The sequence below is a fragment of the Camarhynchus parvulus genome, chromosome 11, assembly GCF_901933205.1.
Source record: "Camarhynchus parvulus chromosome 11, STF_HiC, whole genome shotgun sequence".
Taxonomy (NCBI): domain Eukaryota; kingdom Metazoa; phylum Chordata; class Aves; order Passeriformes; family Thraupidae; genus Camarhynchus; species Camarhynchus parvulus.
This window is the reverse complement of record NC_044581.1, coordinates 3,884,958-3,903,223: the sequence shown is the minus strand read 5'-3', so window position 1 is coordinate 3,903,223 and position 18,266 is coordinate 3,884,958. Positions and strand designations below refer to the sequence as shown.

The 18,266-nt window shown below is 38.7% G+C and overlaps 1 protein-coding gene across 2 annotated transcripts in view; it reads left to right on the top strand.

Moving 5' to 3' along the window:
* Positions 1-18,266, top strand: part of CDH13 (cadherin 13) — a 440,631-nt gene that overhangs the window by 245,137 nt on the left and 177,228 nt on the right. For both annotated transcript variants that reach the window (XM_030955918.1, XM_030955917.1), the window contains exon 6: positions 10,392-10,536. In XM_030955918.1, coding sequence (XP_030811778.1) covers positions 10,392-10,536 — 145 coding nt within the window. The remainder of the gene's footprint in view (positions 1-10,391; positions 10,537-18,266) is intronic.

The following is an 18,266-nucleotide window of genomic DNA, read 5'->3' as shown; positions in this document are numbered from 1 at the left end:
ACAAAATGGATGTGGAAATGTGGCATGGATAAAGTCCTGAAGGTTAGTGAGAAATCAGTAAGGCAGAAGTCTGTGGATTGGGTTTGAGATCTGGTTTTATAAAAGTGCAGCACAGGAATTGCTGTTGTGTGCTGTAAAACATCTTGTACGATCTCAGAATTAAGGGAAAGTGGTGGTGGAGCATAAAATTTACTGAGGAAGTGCCTTCCTAACATGTTAAATGAAGTAAATTATGGTTGACTGAGATATTTTAAATAAATAAATAAATCCAGTGAGGCATGCTAGAACTGCAAATTGCACCTTAAGATTAATAGTTTTAACAGGTAATTTTGTCATGAGAGCTGAAGACCGGTGAAGCATTTCACAAAGTTCCTGGGTGAAATGTAAGCAAGGAAAATAAAAGAACATGAAGTAAATTCTGTCTTTCCATGTGTCACTGCACAGCAGATGCTTGCTGATCCTTCAGGAATCACATTAGAGCCGTTTGACTACTCAGAAAAGACTTTCACTGTGTTAATTCACCTAATTTGAGACTCATTGACTAAATCTTCTTTTATTCACAATTAATGTAGAGAGATGGTCCGATGTGTTAACAGTGACAAAGACTCAGTGAAGAGAGAGAGAAGAGGTAATTTGAAATGACAATTTATTTTGGATCAGGCTGCCCTGGGAATATCTTTCCACTACATCCATGTCTGCAAACTACTTTTCTGCTATAATAACGTGGAAACTGTTCAGATAATTTCTTTTTTTTCTGTGAATGAAATATAGATTTAATAAGAAAAAAAAAACCACTACACTGCTGGAATGAAACAGAGAAACTGCTCATTGTGTGTGATCTGGGATGTGCTGATCTATCTAGCTGCCCTTACCAGGAAGATCAGCTTGTCTGAATTATAAAAATATAAGCCACAAACACCCTTTTGGAAAGAAAAACCAAACAACTGGGCATAATTTGAAATTCAAGAAAGCTGACTGTAGACAAAATCAGCAAAAACTCCTTTAGTTTGGGATGACAGGGCAGGATAAAGAGAGTTTTGTTACCTTCAGTGCTTGCACATCGTCACAGCTGCTGAGGTGAGGAGTGCAGCAGGGCAGGGAAAGCCAGGCTCTAACTCTGAACACTTCTGGCCTATATTTGATATATTTACCCCCACACGTGTCAAAATTCTTAATAAAACAGCTTCCAAGCCCTGATACTATTGAGGGAGATCAATAAACTCACTTTTACTGACGAGTGTAACCAAACCCAGCAGGGAGGGAGTTGTGATGATGCTTCCCACACCTTTTATCATCAGCATGGAAATGTGTCAGCTTTGGCTCACAAACAGGCAGCAAAGTGCCAAATGTTTACTAGGAGGGTTTGAGGAGGAAGGAGAGGGCTGTTCCATGGCAGGAACGTGGTCAAACAGGAAGATTGCAGTTGGTAAAGTGGGTGCTCTGAGTAAAGGAGAGGTTACCAGGGCTTGGGAAAGGAGTTTTAGAAGGAGATTTAGCAGCAGAATAAAAATAAATAATAAATAAATAAAATTAAATGCATAAATGAGAAAGGGACTGTGTAGATACACAAACAGAATTCTTAACAAATAATCCTATGTGCTGGGAAGGGGCATGGCAAACACCTTGTGCCACAATCCAGTCCTTCTGTGATGGGAGATTTGCAGCTCTGGAATTTTAATGGGTTTTGTAAGACATGGCCCTTGCAGCCTGGTCATCTCAACCCTGTGAGCAGAGATAAATCTCATCTGGTTCTCTTTTCCTGCCTTCTGGTGACCAACCTTCCAAAAGGTGAGGTTTAGGAATGCTATGGAATTGCATCTTACAAGGCTGTGACAAATGCAGTGTATAAAATATGGTGAAAGCATTTTTGAATAGCAGAGCAAATTTATTTGCAGGAAAAGCAAATTTTTCAGCAACTCCACCAGGAGAGCACTTGTCTCTGAAGTGTTTTCTTCACTGACACTTGGATCCCAAGCGCTCTTGGACGGGCTCTGAAGGAGTCCTGGCTGCACGGACAGGGTGGAGAGGATGAGCTCCAGGATGTCACCCCAGGATTGTGACAGGGCTGGAAACCCAGGCTGCAAGGCAGCAGTGACCTGCAGGCCCTCCAGTGCAGCCTAAAACCTTCTGTACAAGTGCTTTTGTAACTTGTTTTGTTACTGACCTGTTCCCTCTGCTCTGGTATCAGCCTGGGTGATCCTTGACTTCAAAGACCTTTTCCTCCTCGTTTGCAGGAGCACATATTTTAAGCAATAATAACAAAGCCAAATCTATGCATGTGTGATATATCCCTGGCATTTGCACTGACCTTTATTTCTTATGCCTAAAGGAGTTATTTCCTTGGCACTGATGCATTTGGGATCTTGCATTTCAGTTCTTGGTCTGATTAACTACAGGCTCTCTCTGACCCTGTTGCTTCTTGCATCCTTCCACGAGTTGAAATCTGTTAAACTCTTGCCACTTCCTCCACTTTTGGAGTTATTTTTGAGCAGCCAGAATGGTGAGCAGAGTCAAATAATGCCAGGAGCTATTTAAAAGTGCAAAGCTATTTTTTTTTCAGTTTTTCTTTTGTAAGTGTCTTTATTGCTTTTGTGGTGCAGCATAAAGTCTAAAAATTCTGGCCCAGCTTATGTCTTAATCCTTTATTTCAGCCCTACTTTGTCTCTTTTTTGATTTCTTGAATATTTTTGTAGTGATTAGAATTGATTGCTTTGGTGAATCCTGATACCTCCTCTGTCTCTCCCACCCCCACTCCCTTTTTGAGGGGATCAACATGTGCTCTCTTGTGATATGGGAAGATTTTAATTAGATTTTAATTTACATGATCATCCTTAATACTTCTGGTCTGTGTGAAGTACACGTGGCTGCTTGAAGAGCTGTGCTGCTCCTCAGATTTGAGGGATGTTCTTCTCATTTGTTCACTGAGGTTATTTTTGGAGTGGGCATTCTCATTTCAACTCCTAGATAATACTTAACAGGATGGATGCTTCAGAAGTTATTTTAATTCGATTTTTGTAGCTATATGAGAGATTCTTTGAGGCTTTCTGTTGTAAGGATGCATAAAATTATTTTCACTCATGCTTTTGTGTCTTTACAGATGTAGAATTGTGTGTAACTGGGGGGAAAAATTATATACTGAGGGGACAACTGGGTTTTCAAAGATCTTTCAAAGGTGTTTTGATTTTAATAGGATACATTATCCAGTCTCATAAGGCACTTTGAAAAATCACACTGTGCACATGTTGGTAGCTTAATAATCTTTGTAAATCTAATTTTGCATTACTTGCTCAGCAAGAGATGGAATATCTCTATCAGTCTTGTGTGCAGAGATCAAAAACCCAGATTCAAGCTTGATTTAAATTTTGTCTGGTCTGTGGCTTTGGTGAAGTCATTTCATCTCTGTCTCCCACCCTTTGCTTATCTTATTTTTGTGACTGATTCTCTTTTGAAACACTCTGGGGCTGTTGGTCCCATCAGTTCTATTATAATTCATCAGGATGGTTCAGTTTGAGCCCCTCAGACCTGCTTTAGGCCCATCCTAAAATGGGGATTTTGTGGGGTTTGGAAGGTTTGTAAATGCACCCATTTGCTCTGTGAGGGTGGCAGGACCCTGGAGCAGCTCCTGCCATCCCAACTGCTGCCCACAGAAGAGAGAATTTTGAGATAATGTCAGAGTCTTCCCTTCTCTGCTCCCAGTTCCTTTGTTCCCTGTGACTTTTTGCATGCCATTAAACCCTGCTTTCTCTCATGCAGCTTGTGTCCTAGAAAGTGACATTTCTCAGGGGGACTGGAGTTCACAGGGACACATCTGGGGCAAAATATGGACAGCTTTGGAAAGCTGCTGGTCACTCGTGCCTGCTATTATATAAATTTTAAGTGTTCTGTGATTATCAAAAGGAATATTTGCAAAGAATTGTTTATTACAAATATTTAAATGTTAAAAATGAGAAATCTTAAATTAACAGTCACTAGAACTCACAAGTAAATCTTGTCTTCTCCAAACTGACTTGAAAAACCCCTGAAAATACCAATTACTGCTGACCCCTATGTTCTTATAACTTAAAACCAACCTCAGGAATAGGTGGTAAAAACTATGAGATTAATTTATCCATTTTGTGGGTTTATTTTTTCAGCTGACATGCAAAAATCTGCTATAAAATCCCAAACTGTTTATTTTATATTTTAATAAGACAAAAGCATCAAAATAATTTTTGGAATTGGGTTTAGTGCGAAGAAAAGGCAGAGTTCATTTTGGTACAAGATTTTTATGAGTATGTAATTAATGTATTTTTTCTGCAGTTTATACCATCATTCTCTACAATTTTGGGGTTTTTGTATTCTTCCTCTGTGATTTTTTTTTAAGGAAAAGGGGCCATTTTATACTTAGAACAGAGAAAACTTTCCAGGCTTTAAGCTGTACAGAAAACAACACTTTTTTAAACAATGTTGTGATTCAGAGACACAGCTGGGGAAGAAAATGCATTTCCTGTGACACTAATGGTGGCACAGTGTATACATTCAATTAGATAATGAATTCATAATTGCTTGGTTTCCAGCTATGGAGCAATTTAATACATTAAAACCAAAAAGTATTAAATGCATGGCATTGTAGCTTCATTTTTCAGCAAGGAACACATTCCAGTGATGGCATTTTCTAGGAATATTGTGGCTTTCCTGGATTGCCAGTGCCAGGTTTTCCAGTGGAAAAAGAGTTTCTGATCTTATCTCAAGGCAACAGGAGCTGCAGGTACCAGGAGCTTTTGGAACTGGCCTGTGCTGATTGAAAAATGGCCAAGAAAATGTTCTTGTGCTTCGCCCTACAAAGGAAAAGGTGAACAATAGAGAGATTTAGTGCACAAAAATCATGTGGAAAATGTGCAGGAAGCTGTTATTTAATTCAATTTAATTAAGGCTCTAAGAGTTTTCTGACTTGGGCTGGTTTTGTTTAAAGAAAAAACAGTTGAAATAACTGGGAATGTTGATTTGACAGTCACATGCAGATAAACCCCCTTGGTGACAGCTTCAGATGCAACTTGAGCTTTGGAAAGGCAAAAGGTTCTTTTTAGTCAAAAGTGTATAAACTTGGCAGAACTTGCTATGTTATGCTTCACAAATGAAAATATGATGTAGACCCTGACCTTTCAGTCCACTGATGTGACTAATTATTAAAATATTAAGCCCACTGCCTTAAAAGCCAGAGATAAAAGCACATATTTTACTGTTTATAATATTAAATTCCTCTCTCTTTCCTTAAAATTTCTATAAATGCATTTACAAACCTTTGCATCTGAAGTGATCAAAGATGAAGCGACTCTTGCTGAAGAATTCACTCCTTGTCACTTTGGACAGATAGAAGTCTTGGGCTTTTTAAAAATTTAGTTTAATTAATGCACACAGTTAAGAGATAGTTGTGCTAAGAAAATAGGAACTGTGTAATAATTAATTTTTGAGATGGATGCAGTAGCAAGATAAAGCCTGTGGAAGACACTGCTGGAGCACTTGCATGGCTAATTAATCCATTTTCACTTTGGCTCTGGCTCTGAGTGCAGGTGAAATTCTCTAATTGCAGGTAATGGTGCTGGGTTTGTCATCATCTGTACAGGTTTGCTGTGGTGGTTGATAGAATTATGTTTTCCTCTGAAAAACTGTTTATTTTAGTTTGGTACCCTCTCCCTCCATCTCTTATGGAGCAATATAACTATTAGCTCATGTTTTATTCATACTCTTAAATCAGGAAAATTTACTTGTAATTAGTTTCTCTTTGTCTGCACTATTGTCTTCTCTGAGTTGTGTTTGTTAGGTAATTGCATAAAATTTTTACTACAACCTTACACTATAAAAAGAATTCTTTACTACATTTTATGACCTAGAAGTGGCCAAATTTTCTTTTCTTACCAGGAAATTGCCTGAATGAAAGATCCATAAGCCCATTGCCTTTCCTTACTCGCAATCCACACTTAAAAACTGATGATAAATAAACCTAAAAAGTATTCTCAATAATTAATCTGATCAATAAATAAATCAGCAGTGATTAGAATCGCTGAGGTGGGGCAGGTGCTGGTGTTGCAGTATTTTGGATGGTGCAGTGCTCCTGTGAAGCTGGGGGTGAGGAACAAGTAGAAAAACCATCTGTGGAAACAAATGGAAAACCTCCACGAGAAACATTCCTGTGGGCAACAAATTGGAAATTAAAATTAGATGGCAGGTAATGACTAAATAACCTGTCTTAGGCTTTGAAGATAATTAAGCACTAAAAGGTATTCTAGATTTACTTATAAAAATCTCCAAATTTATGATATAATTTTATGTGGGCCATTGGCTGGCTGGCTGCAAAGTGAAAATAGACATTTATATGCAGAGAAGGAAGGTGGCTCTCCAGAATCATTTCACCAAAAGCAATAAATGAATGAAAACAACCCTTCTGTGAAGAGAAACCTTTGAAATTACTTGAAGTAATGGTAAGAACGAGACTGGTTATCTTTTCATGTAAATGTTATTGCTGACTGCAGAGTAGAAAGGATTCAAGACTGTTTAAAATAAAGCAGAAAGCTTAAAACGAGCAACTTTGAATAAGCTTAACTTCTGATGAGATCATTATGTTTGGGGTGATGAAAGATCCTTGCTTTGCATATGCTGAGGGAAATTGGATGGGAAGCCTTGAAATAATCCATTTTCAGAAGGGAGAGGGTTCAGTAGGAGTTTGCCAGATAAGAATAGATTTTATCCTGCCTTCAGTTTGGGGGTTTATGCTTTTCCCTGTTCCATTGCTGTGCCTAATTTGATCAGTGATCAAATGATCAGGGTTTCTGAGCCATGCTGGGGCACCAGCCGAAGTCTGCTTTGCATCTGATCATGGAGTTTTGTGCTGTGAGGTGTAAAGTTTCTCCCAAAGCCTTGATTATCCTTTGTGGCTTGCATGTACACTTGTGTCAAAAATGAAATTGGGATTTGGCCTCAAGAGCTGCTGAAAATCACAGCTTAGATTATGATGAGCATGACTTCATCATCATCATCATCGAGTCATGTTTGGGTTGGAAAGGACCATCTCCTTTCCACCCCCATGAACATAATTCCATAATTTTAAGTGGGAAAGCATCAATTGTTCACAAAATAAACAGCTGCAGAACTCTGCAGGTTAGGTTTTTTTCTCTCAATTTGTTCAAATCTGTCTTTATGCCTAGCACATGTCCTTGGAGCTGCATTGTTATAGTCAGGTAGAAACTTAAACCCTTTCTGAATGTGCCATTACAATTTCTTGTTATCAAAAGAATTAATTCAGTATCTTTCCTACATCAGTCAAGTTTTACATTAAAACCAGAGATGCTTTCTTGCCTTCTGCATTGAAAGACTGAAATCTCACAGTTCTGTTAGTTGGGACAATCTCATTTCCCACCTGGTTTTATTTACAGCCTGTGCAAAGTGCCAATATTGTCTTTTACTTGAATGCTTTTCTCACTTGCATGTGTTGGGTTTTTGGAAATAACAATATACTTCTGCTGTTATTTTGTGAGCAGATTTTATGGATTTTTTGGTTTTGTTTTAATTTGGGGTGGTTTTGTTAGTTTTTTTCATGGGGAAGCTACATAAAATATCAGACATCTTCTTTCACAAACTGGTCATATAAAGAATGATGGCCATAACTTCAGTGCTGGAGGTTTTCATTTTGAAAAAATTGTAGAATGGGTTTAAAAGCAGCTGGTGAGTTAACTCAGTGATTAGGACAGGCTTGAAAATTATTGTACAAAGATTAATAAAATAAAGTCCTCGACAATCTTAATAAAATGAAGAAGATATCATGTAACTGTTCCTGCAGACCTGTCATGCCAAATTTTTTGGACAGCTGGTCTCAGATGCAGTGGACTTGGCAAAGATAAAGTAAATCTTTTTCAGTCATTAATAAGAATCTCCTATTCTTTTCTTTAATCTGTGCAAGTCTGAGAAAAAGCCTCAAAAACTAGTGTTAGATCAGCCTTTGTTTTAAATGACTTACAATTCCGATAAAGCAGCTGAAGCAGTTTTTTTAAATTTAGCAAAGTCTTTGTTCTTTCCAATGAACAGCACAGTCACTTGATACTGAGAGATAGATTAGGAGCAAATTATCTTGAATTTGAAAATTAATTTCCTGGAATTTCACAGGGAAATATTGCTATTCTTTCACTTCCCAAAGCAATTAACATGGTTTTGATGAGTCAGTTTTACTGTGATAAAGTGTCCAGCTCTGGAGTCTTCAGCAGAGGGATGATGTGGATTTGTGGGTCCAGAGGAAGCCACAAAAATGAGCAGAGGGCTGGAACACTTCTCCTGTAAGGACAAGCTCAGAGAGCTGGGGTGCTCAGCCCCAAATCTGATCATGGAGTTCTGTGCTGTGAGGTGTAAAATTTCACCTAAAGCCTTGATTATCCTTTGTGGTTTGCATATAAAGAGGAGAAAAGGCCTCAGGAAAACCTTAGAGCCCCTTTCAGGGGATTACAGGAAGGCTGGGGATAAACATTTAGCAGGGCTTGTTTGATAGGACAAAGAGAAATGGTTTTGAACAAAAAGAGAAGAGATTTGAACTACATACAGGGAGAGGGAAATTACAATAAGGATGGTAAAATACTGACGTGGTTTGCCCAGAGATGAGGTGGATGTTCCATCACTGGAAAACCTTCAAGGCCAGGTTGGAATGGGACTTGGAGCAACCTGCTCCAGTGAAAGAAAGGTTTCCCTGTCCGTGGCAGGGGCTGGAAATAGATGAATTTTAAATGTCCTTTCCAAGCTAAATTATTATTTATTTTTTCAGCAGTTTCCAGCTGTAGCTAAAACTGTATCTGACTTTAATGTAGTTCAGGAATGGAATCACTTTTCCTTTCCCAGTTCCATCACATCCCATGGCAAAGATTCCTGCATTGGCTTTGGAGCTCAGAGCTGAATAAACCCAAAAGCTGAAGGGGAGGTGCTCGCAGAAAGAAATCTTCAGCTGTGCCAAAGCTACTGGAATCATTCCAACCAGAATATTTGTCTGCCTTTAGGCTGTTAATCCATATAATAAAAAATAAGGCTTGGGAAAGGTTTGCAAGAGCAATTCCCAGACAAGTGAGGCTAAGCAGTGAGTAGATGTTAAAATGGACTGTGACACTATTTACAAACAGTGCCTGTGAGTAGGTGTCTCACTCATAACAAATACTCCTACTCACACCCAACACATTGAATTAAAAAAGTGGAAGGTATTTATAAGCATAACAGAAAACAGAGAAAGGTGATAATAAGCCATCCATTTTAATAAGGAATTAGGATTCTGACCTATTTCTTTCCCAGCAGGATTTATCACTAAGTTATTTATAACTTACAGGTATAAGACAGGGCAATGAAGAATAAATTAACAGTATAAACAAAATGCTCAGAGACTTCCAGCCCCTGCTGGCTCCATTTTCTCAGGGAAAGACTGGGAGAGAGTGATATTAACATCTGAGCTCAGGTTCATTTTCTGGCTGGCTTAACTCCATTAGAGTCTGGGGATGGGGAGGGCAGGTGAGAATGATAGTGGTGTCTCAGACATGTTTATTGCTGTATTTTATTGATTTCTTGTGAGGGGAGAGAACTGCAGATATAGCACACAGTTGCAATCTAAATTGATTTCTCTGTTGTTTAAGAAGTTTTGGCGTGGTTTGCCCTGGTGACTCATTGGGACCTTCCACTGCACGTGGTTTGGGGCATTGATGTACAATAGGATCTTTCTCTCCAGTTTTTGAAAGTAAAGAAAGTCCAAACAAATCTTCAGCTTGTGAATATACCCACCTGATTGTGACTGAAGATGCTCTTTCATTCTTCCACGCTTGATTAGAAGACCCAGTGAAATCTGAAAATGGCCTAACAAACATTTCATGCCATTATAATTGAAAAAAATATCTAAATGTCTACAGCATTCCTGCTTTTTTGTTTGTTTGTTTTTCATGGTTTTGTTTTCTGTTTGTTTTTAAAAAGGCTTTTGGATGAGCATTAATATCAACTCTACAATGTACCATGGTAATTCTATGTGTGTTCACTGGAGGTGTGCTTGATAAAAGCAAAGAAACAAATTCTGACCAAATCTTCACATGAGTTGGATCAAATTTGCAAGGGGTCTTGTTTTTTGGGTTTTTTTTAAAGCTTTGGTGTTTTTTAAAGCTTTTTAACTCTTTGGGCAATATGGCATCTTCAAGCTGCCAGGGGGTATCTCATTTTGAATGTACATCTGTCCCTTCTTTTGCTTCGAGGAGAAATCTGCTCTGGGCCTGGTCTAAAAGAAAGGGCTGCAAGTGGTGTCTTTGGCAGGGTCTGGCCACACCAACACTCACCAGAACTCTTTTTTTCTAATCTCTTCTCACTGCGACAGTGACCTCATGACTTGATTCCTTTTTCTGCTCCCACAGCTGAAGGTGGAGGTGGTGGATATGAACGGGAAGACCTTGGACGGGCCGGTGCGCTTGGACGTCTTGGTCATCGACCAGAACGACAACAGGCCCATGTTCAAGGAGGGCCCCTACATTGGGCACGTCATGGAGGGATCTGCCACAGGTGAGTCCCAGCCACCCACAGCTGAAGAAAATGTTGTACTTGCAGGGATCTCCGTGGCAGGGAGGAATGATCAGTCTGACTCCATGTTTTCAGAAGGTTAATTTGTTATTTTATGATATTGTATTATGTTAAGAAATACTATACTATACTAAAGAATACAGAAAGGATACTTACAGAAGGCTAAAAAGATAATAATGAAAACTCGTGACTCTTTCCAGAGTCCCAACACAGCTTGGTTCTGATTGGCCAAAGAGTGAAAACAACTCACAGCAGAATCCAATGAAACGATACCTGCGGGTAAACAATCTCCAAACACATTCCACATGTAAGCACAACACAGGAGAAGCAAATGAGATAAGAATTGTTTTCCTTTTTCTCTGCGGCTCCTCAGCTTCCCAGGAGAAAAATCCTGGGCGGAGGGATTTTTCCAGAGAATGTGCATACGACAGAGCTTGAACAAATGCTCTGTTGATAAATGCATTATTATCACTCTGTACAAGTTTTCTTGCTGATTTTGTGGCTCACTGGATTCTTTCTCCACAAAAAGAAGTGGGAGCAGTACAACTTTTGGACAACAGGTAATGATTTTTTTAAAAACAAGTCTCTGCAGTAAAAAAAATTGACGTAAAAGGAAAATACCCAGAAATTAGTTGGAAATAGGAGCTTTGATTTAGGTTCACGTTTTTTCTTCATCTCTGGAATCAATGAAGACAACCACAAGGATATGATTAAGATTCAAACCAAATACCATGAGCAATTTCTGTGCAGAGTGGGAATTTCACATTTTTTTCTTGTGAGTTTAGTTACTGGAAGGGTTGTTTTTATTTGTTTATGTAGCATGAGTCTGGTAGATAACACAAATAAATGGAAAGCACATTATGAATAAACTAATGTTGTAGGGGAGATTGAAATACTGAACAATTCTGATAAATAGATGTTGTAAATGCAGACACAACCATTGCAACAAAACAAAAACACATTGATAATTAAAGTTAGTAAGGAAAATGTTCTGATTAAATTTCCTGTTGATTTTGTCTGATGAGGAAATTCTACAAGAGAAAGATATTGTTCCAAGTTTTAATGTGGGTATAACCATCCAAGTTAAATTCTTCCCTTATGTTATGTGAGCTTTCTGGTCCATTTTGCATTTTCACATAGAATTCTTAATATCTAAAAACCTGTGGGTATGAAATGCATTACAAGCTGCTCCTTCAACAAGTTAAATTTTTGAGGTAAATGTTTATTTACCTCACTTGTGACAAGCATGTAATGAAGATATTGATGATCTTTTCAGCCAAACAAGAAATGTTTCATATTTGAGAATATGGCTGCCAGCGGAACACTCTTTTCTTTTGTATGTCTCTAGTACATTTTTTAACTGGCAATTCTCTATTTTTATTATCCATAAACTCTCCTTGTTTTCCTTTTTTCCCCACTCCTTATATTGAAGTTTACACTTCTGATTCAATAGAGATGTTTCTCAGCCCACCTTCCAGTGAATTCTTCTGTAATAGTTTCATCCATTTTCTCCTATTGCCGCTTGGTACTGACTCAGGTATCATTTAGCATTTTGATTGTCTTTCCTGTTGGCCAAAGTTTGAATAATTTTTCTCAACTTTCCTTCCCTTACCCTCCCTCCCTTACCCTGCAGGAATTCATCACATTAAACTTCATAACCTCATTTGCCTGGTGTCAAGAGCACCAATGCTTGCAAAATTATTTTGCGCACAATGGAACCTGTGGAATCAGGGTAGGCTGGAATCAGTCACAGCTCTCTGTGCAGATGGCACCCACTCAGCCACGATTTCCTGGTCTTGTTTTCCATAGTTCTTCCCAACTTCTGGTACATATCTTCAAATTATTCATCAGCTCTGCTATTTTATCACAGAGGTTATCAGAGAATATTCTGGGCTGGATGGGTTCCCCCAGCTGCTGTGCTGTTCCAAATCAAAGGTTGCACTGCACAGCTTGAGAAGAATCCTAATGTGTTGGCAAGTGGAATTCCTGAGTCCTTCCCTTTGGATTGCAATTGTGCTGTATTTCATTGCTGAAGCTGCAAAAGGAAGGCTTTGGATGGGGATTTTGAAGGAATTTTGAATGAGTTAGAGATGGAATCTCTGAGATTTTCGGTGATGCAGTTTATTTTTGTTCTGTATAGGTAGGAAGGGTGACTTCAGCTCACATCTTCACAGCATGGTTCAGAAGGCCACAAGACCCTTAGTTAAAAGACCTTTTAAGGATATATTGACTAAAAAAATTCTGTTAATAAGGATATTTATATTTTTGATCCAATACTTAAATATTTCATTTTATGGACTCATGTTATAGTGTAAGCTTTCTTAGATAATTATGTTATGATACACAAACTTACAGTATGAATTTTAAACTTCTTGTTTATCTTTGTAACTACTTTAATTTTTCTATATTTTAAACTTTAAAACTCTAAACTATCTTTTTTTTTTAAATTAATGTGTTTCTCTCTTAAAGCTACAGTGTTGCTTCTATTGCTCAGAAATTACAGAAACACAGAAATTACAGTGAAAAGTTGTGCCAAGCCCCTTTTAAGGCTCTTCTCTTCTATCTGATATAGATGTAAATCCACCAAAACTCAAGAAAACATGGAAACAGTGTGTGATTTTTGTATTTATTTAATCTGTCTGTGAATAATTTAAGAGCCCTTTGAGCACAGTCCCAGTGAGGATGGCTTGGATGGTGTTTATATAGATTTTTTTTATGTCACTAAGGCCATTCACATTTTTGTGTGTGTGATTTTTAAATTCACAGTAAACACCACTGGTTATTTGGACACCTACAATTTATGTGCCATCACACTCCTGGAGAGGCAAGTACCTGCCTATAATTACTGAGAGTACAAACTACATTACAATCAGTATTCATCTGAATTTCCAGCTAGGGCTTGCCAGACCTTATAATTAATGATAAAAATATGTGACTGCTAGGTGATATTGCTACAGATTTATTTCTTGATATATCATTCCTAGGGAAATTTAATAATATAGTTAGTTACAGTAAATTAGCTCTTTTCAGGGAAAATTGTTATGGTTCTGAAAATAGCCCAGAGTTAAATCCTAACAAAGTACACTCAAATGTGTGCTTAAAGTGACCACAGATGTGCTGAGATTTCTATTAGGCCTTTTCCTGGAGGTACTGCAAACTTGAAGGCTTTTTATCATAAATAAATAAATTGCAAGACCAGTAGAAACTGTTTGAAGACAGGAGAACCAGTTTGATTTGTTGTTTTTTTATTTATACCAGCTCCCATTCCTGGATGAGGTTGCAGTCAGCATCTATGTACCAGGAAAATAATGGCAGAGCCTGGCTCAGTGACACTGATGGCAATCTTTGGGCTGACTGTAATGGGTTTTGTGCTCGCTGCACTGCTGATTTCTCATGTTTTTGTTTTCTGAGTTATGACCCAGTTCATTTCCTGTAGATCTCTGATTTTTCCAGCTGCCAGCTCAAGGGTTGAGGAGCTGTGTCTTGCAGCAGCCTCACCTGAGCACATTAATGAGGGTGGCCCCAATCCCATGGATTCCACAGGCAGGCAGAAACCTTTGGACATCTCACTTTCAGAGGTTGGAAAGTGGAGGAGGGTTCAATGAACTTGGCAGCCACCTCATTTCTCTTGCTGGAGGCACTTGACAGAAATTATTTTAAACACATCTGACATGATGTGACTTACAACAATATGCTGCAAACCCAGTGGGGTAAAATCTTAACTGCAGCAGTTTAGCAAAATTGCTTGAGAATTGCATTTAAAGAAAGTAACTTGTTTTCTGTGCTGCACAATAGCCTGGATCCATTGCATCCCAGCCGAGGAGCCTGGACTGACAGATGTCTATAAATAATTGCTGGAAATAAAGGGACACTTGGAGACATTTAGAGAGGAAACAGAAGGAATTAAGAAGAATAGCCTAGAGGGTTCTGCAGTATCATGAAATAGTAATTTGTAGAGCTGGATAAAGCATGAGGAAGGGGCTGAGTATCATTGGTAGCTCTGGAAAGTAGTGCAGTGGTTCAGGTAAATGAAAACTGGTGCTGAGATTGTGCCTTTTTATTTAGAACAACCTGCCAGGTTCATTTTTTTTTGTTTGCTTTTTGTTTTTTAATACGTAACCTAACAAAAAGTTAATACACAGTTTAATAAAAATGGGATTGTATACAATAGGTCGAGTCAAAAGAGTCCATGAAAGGGAAATGAAAGGCCAGCTGGCCTAACAAAGTGGCAAAAATAAATTTGGCATCATTGACTTTTACACACCTGCTGCCAGTTTTGATACATTTCAAATATTCTGGTGCTGTTTTCCAGACTCTCTTTATTTGTGCCCTGCAATCCTTGCTGGCCTGTGGCAGAAGAAAATTGCCAAAGCTGTAAATTTAATCAAATTGCATTGAATTGGGTGAAGTCTCAAAGTCTTCTTCTTTCATTGACCTATAAATCCCAGGGGACAGAGGGAAATCAAAGGGTGTTTTTACAAGTTATCTTGAAGAAAAAAAATATATATTTTTTAAAAGTCACAAAGAACCATTAGAAAAGGATAGTAAAGGATATAATATCTTTTTATTTAGATAGAAGTAGAATCTGGAGTTTTCCAGTCTTCTCATTCTGCCTGCACCAGGGTTAGGGTGACACTTGAGTCTTTTTGTCACAGAAGTTCACTGTTGTGCATAAATGTTTATTTGTTGATATTTTATTGTGTTGGATTTTTGCAGTATAAGCTTAGAAGTATCTATAGATCTGACTTGCAAACAGAAATATCTCAGAAAATTCACCTCAAAACTATATCAAAATTGAAGTTTGAACCTGAAGTTTTTTGATTCCTAGCACTGCCACTTGCAGCAATACTCCGATTTAGAGGAGATTTGAAATGTCAAACGTTACATATTTAATAATGAAACTTACTGCTATGAGCTCTTTTGGAAAACAAAATAATAAATTGGAATGAAACTGTGGATGAGGAAGCCTCTGACTCAAAGGAAGCTAAAGAATAAATATTTATTTGTTAAACCAGCCTGTTTCACAGCTTTTCCCCAGTCCTTCCTACTAGAGATGGAATGCTCAGCTTTGGGTATAACTCAGCAGAGCAGCTTCCAAGTTCCTTTTCTTCCAGATATGTTCAGTCTTGGGCAAACTTGAAATCTTGCTGATGGCAAACTTTCAGCCATCCTTTCTTGGGATTAATCATCTGCATTTCAGCAAAACTCCACTCGCTGCCTCAAACCCCTTTGTAATCCGGCCTGTAAATGTAAGGGATGTGAACTAGGTAGAAACATCTGTAATGTCAATATTTAAATTTCCAAGCAGAAGCCAAGCAGCAGCCAGGCTAATTATGCACAGCTGCTTTGTATATCCCAGTAGGAAATTTTTCACAGATCTGTGTGGAATAAAATACATCTGTATATGAATATGGTTATTGTGTGTATGTATAGAGATATCTATTTTTTTAATATGTATGATGTGCATATATTGCAGAGAGATGAGCATAGATAGACACAAATATCTGATCTTTTATTATGGATTCTGGTATATTTTAGTTACTGTGTAGGTGCATGATGGAAAGAAAAGATTTGCATTTACTAATAATTTGTTGTATTCTGGTAGACAAAGCTGTACATCCACTGTAATCTGCCTGCTGGAAATGGAAAGGAATAACCCATTAAAGCAAGTAATTAACAGGTTCTCAGGTATGCAAGTGTGGTTAAACCAGTGCATTTGGAGGAAATTCAAATAATCTCATGTGTAGCAATTAGCAGTTCCCTCAGGCTGCGTCTGGGATGGGAGTGTCTGGGAGCAGGAGGCTCCAGGGTTCAATTAGTCCTGATTTCCAGCAGAATGAGGTTAAACCCAGGAAAGGCTCCAGACCAGCTCAGGTGCACAGGTAGAATTACTGAACTGTGTGGGAGGGCTGGAAATGAGTCACCTTCTTCAGTCCCAGACAGAAAATCCCCTTTGTCTTTCTGCACAAGTGCTGTGTGTGCTCAATGCCCCTCCTGCTAAAATGAGCTTTCTTCTTTTTTTTCCATAGTTACATACAAGTTATACCAAAATTCATGCTTATGGCCAGATCAGCATTAATGCCTGATGTTTAAGGCTGTAAAAGCATCATGGTCTCTGTGCCTTGGACAATTCATGGAGTGAAGTGCTCACACCTCCCTGCACAGAGCAGTGATCATTGGAGTTTGGGCTCCTTTTGCATTATAGCCCAGGCTCATGAAATGAAAATGAGTATGTTTCTTAATTAAAGAACAAATGAATTTTAAAAAAAATGCTGGAGTCCTTGCTGGGTACTGGAACACAAGGGCTCAAATGAATTTGTGCAATTCGGGATGTAATTGTTTGCAAAAGGAAATTTATGTACTAATTTACTTACCCGTGGCTTTTGCACCTGGGCTTTTGCACCTGTTTTGTGCATCTCCTTCTGTTCTCTCAGAAGAGACAGGGATGAGCTTTAAAGCTCCAAGCACTTTGGACACATGAGATAAACTCATCCATGTAATCAATAAATTGAAAGATCCTGCAGTCCCAGGAAAGCATTCTCTGAGAAAACTCATGGCTGTTTGGCAGCCTGCAGGGAGGGAGCATGCTGCAGCCCTCTGGGCAGGCTTTATTAGTGGTAGAAAGCCTCAGTTTGTGTTTATACACTTCTAAATCACCCTTTGTGGATATTGCCTTGCCATCCCCTCTGCAGGCCAGCAGCCCTGCAGGAGTCAGGGGCCTGGCAGCAGCCACTCCACCATATTTCATCCAGATCCTTTAAAAGCTCCTGAAAAGGGTGATAAATCCCCAGAAGCTGCAATGATGTGCCACAAATGGATGGTATGGTTCCAGGCTGGTGGCAGGGGTGCTGCAGTTGAAGCCCCATCCCACCCACCCTGTGCTCACACTGAGCTGGGTGTAAATCCCTGGCTGGTGTCACCAGGGGTGGTGACTGGGACAGGGTCCCCTCTGACTGCAGGGCTGTGCTCTGGCCACTGCTGCCACTGCCGAAGCAAAAAAAACCAATAAATTGTCAGTGCAGGCAGGGTTTGCCTCTGTGTGCATTGCCAATAGACACATCCATCCTACTTTTATTGTGGGGGAGAGGTGAATGGAAAACTCAGCACTGCACAATGGCAGGATTATTTATTCTCTTACTGGTTAACCTGATTAATTTCAATTTTAACTGAAAGTTATGATCAGATAGAGAGTGCCTTAATTTTTTTTGCTTTTTTTTTTATTTTTAAACTCTAGGTTCACATTTTTTATTTATTTTTTTCTCATTTCTCCCTTTATTTCGTGCCCTCACAGTTCTTCTTCCTTCCCCACCACTAAATATTAGGAGTTTAAATTGCGCTCTGTAATCCCATGAAGTCAAAAAGGAGTTGCACACTACCCTTGGAAGAGTGAAAGCAATTGCAATAGGAAAGGAAACCTTAGTGAGAATGACCCCACAGTGATCTATTTTTGCAGTATGAGAGGTTTGTGCTATTTTATAGAAATATCCAAAATAGTTCACTTGGCTTTCAGATACTGAGCACAACTTCTAGAAAAAGGCACTCTGACTTCATTCAGATCACATCTGTTAAATACAGAAGATGTCCCCTTTGCTCACCACTATTCATTTCCACACACAGTTGCACTATTTCTCTATAGCACTTTTCCATGGCTGTTCACCAAAAATAGGTGGGAAATTACATTTATTTTTAGATGTCAAGATCTCCTGGAGAGC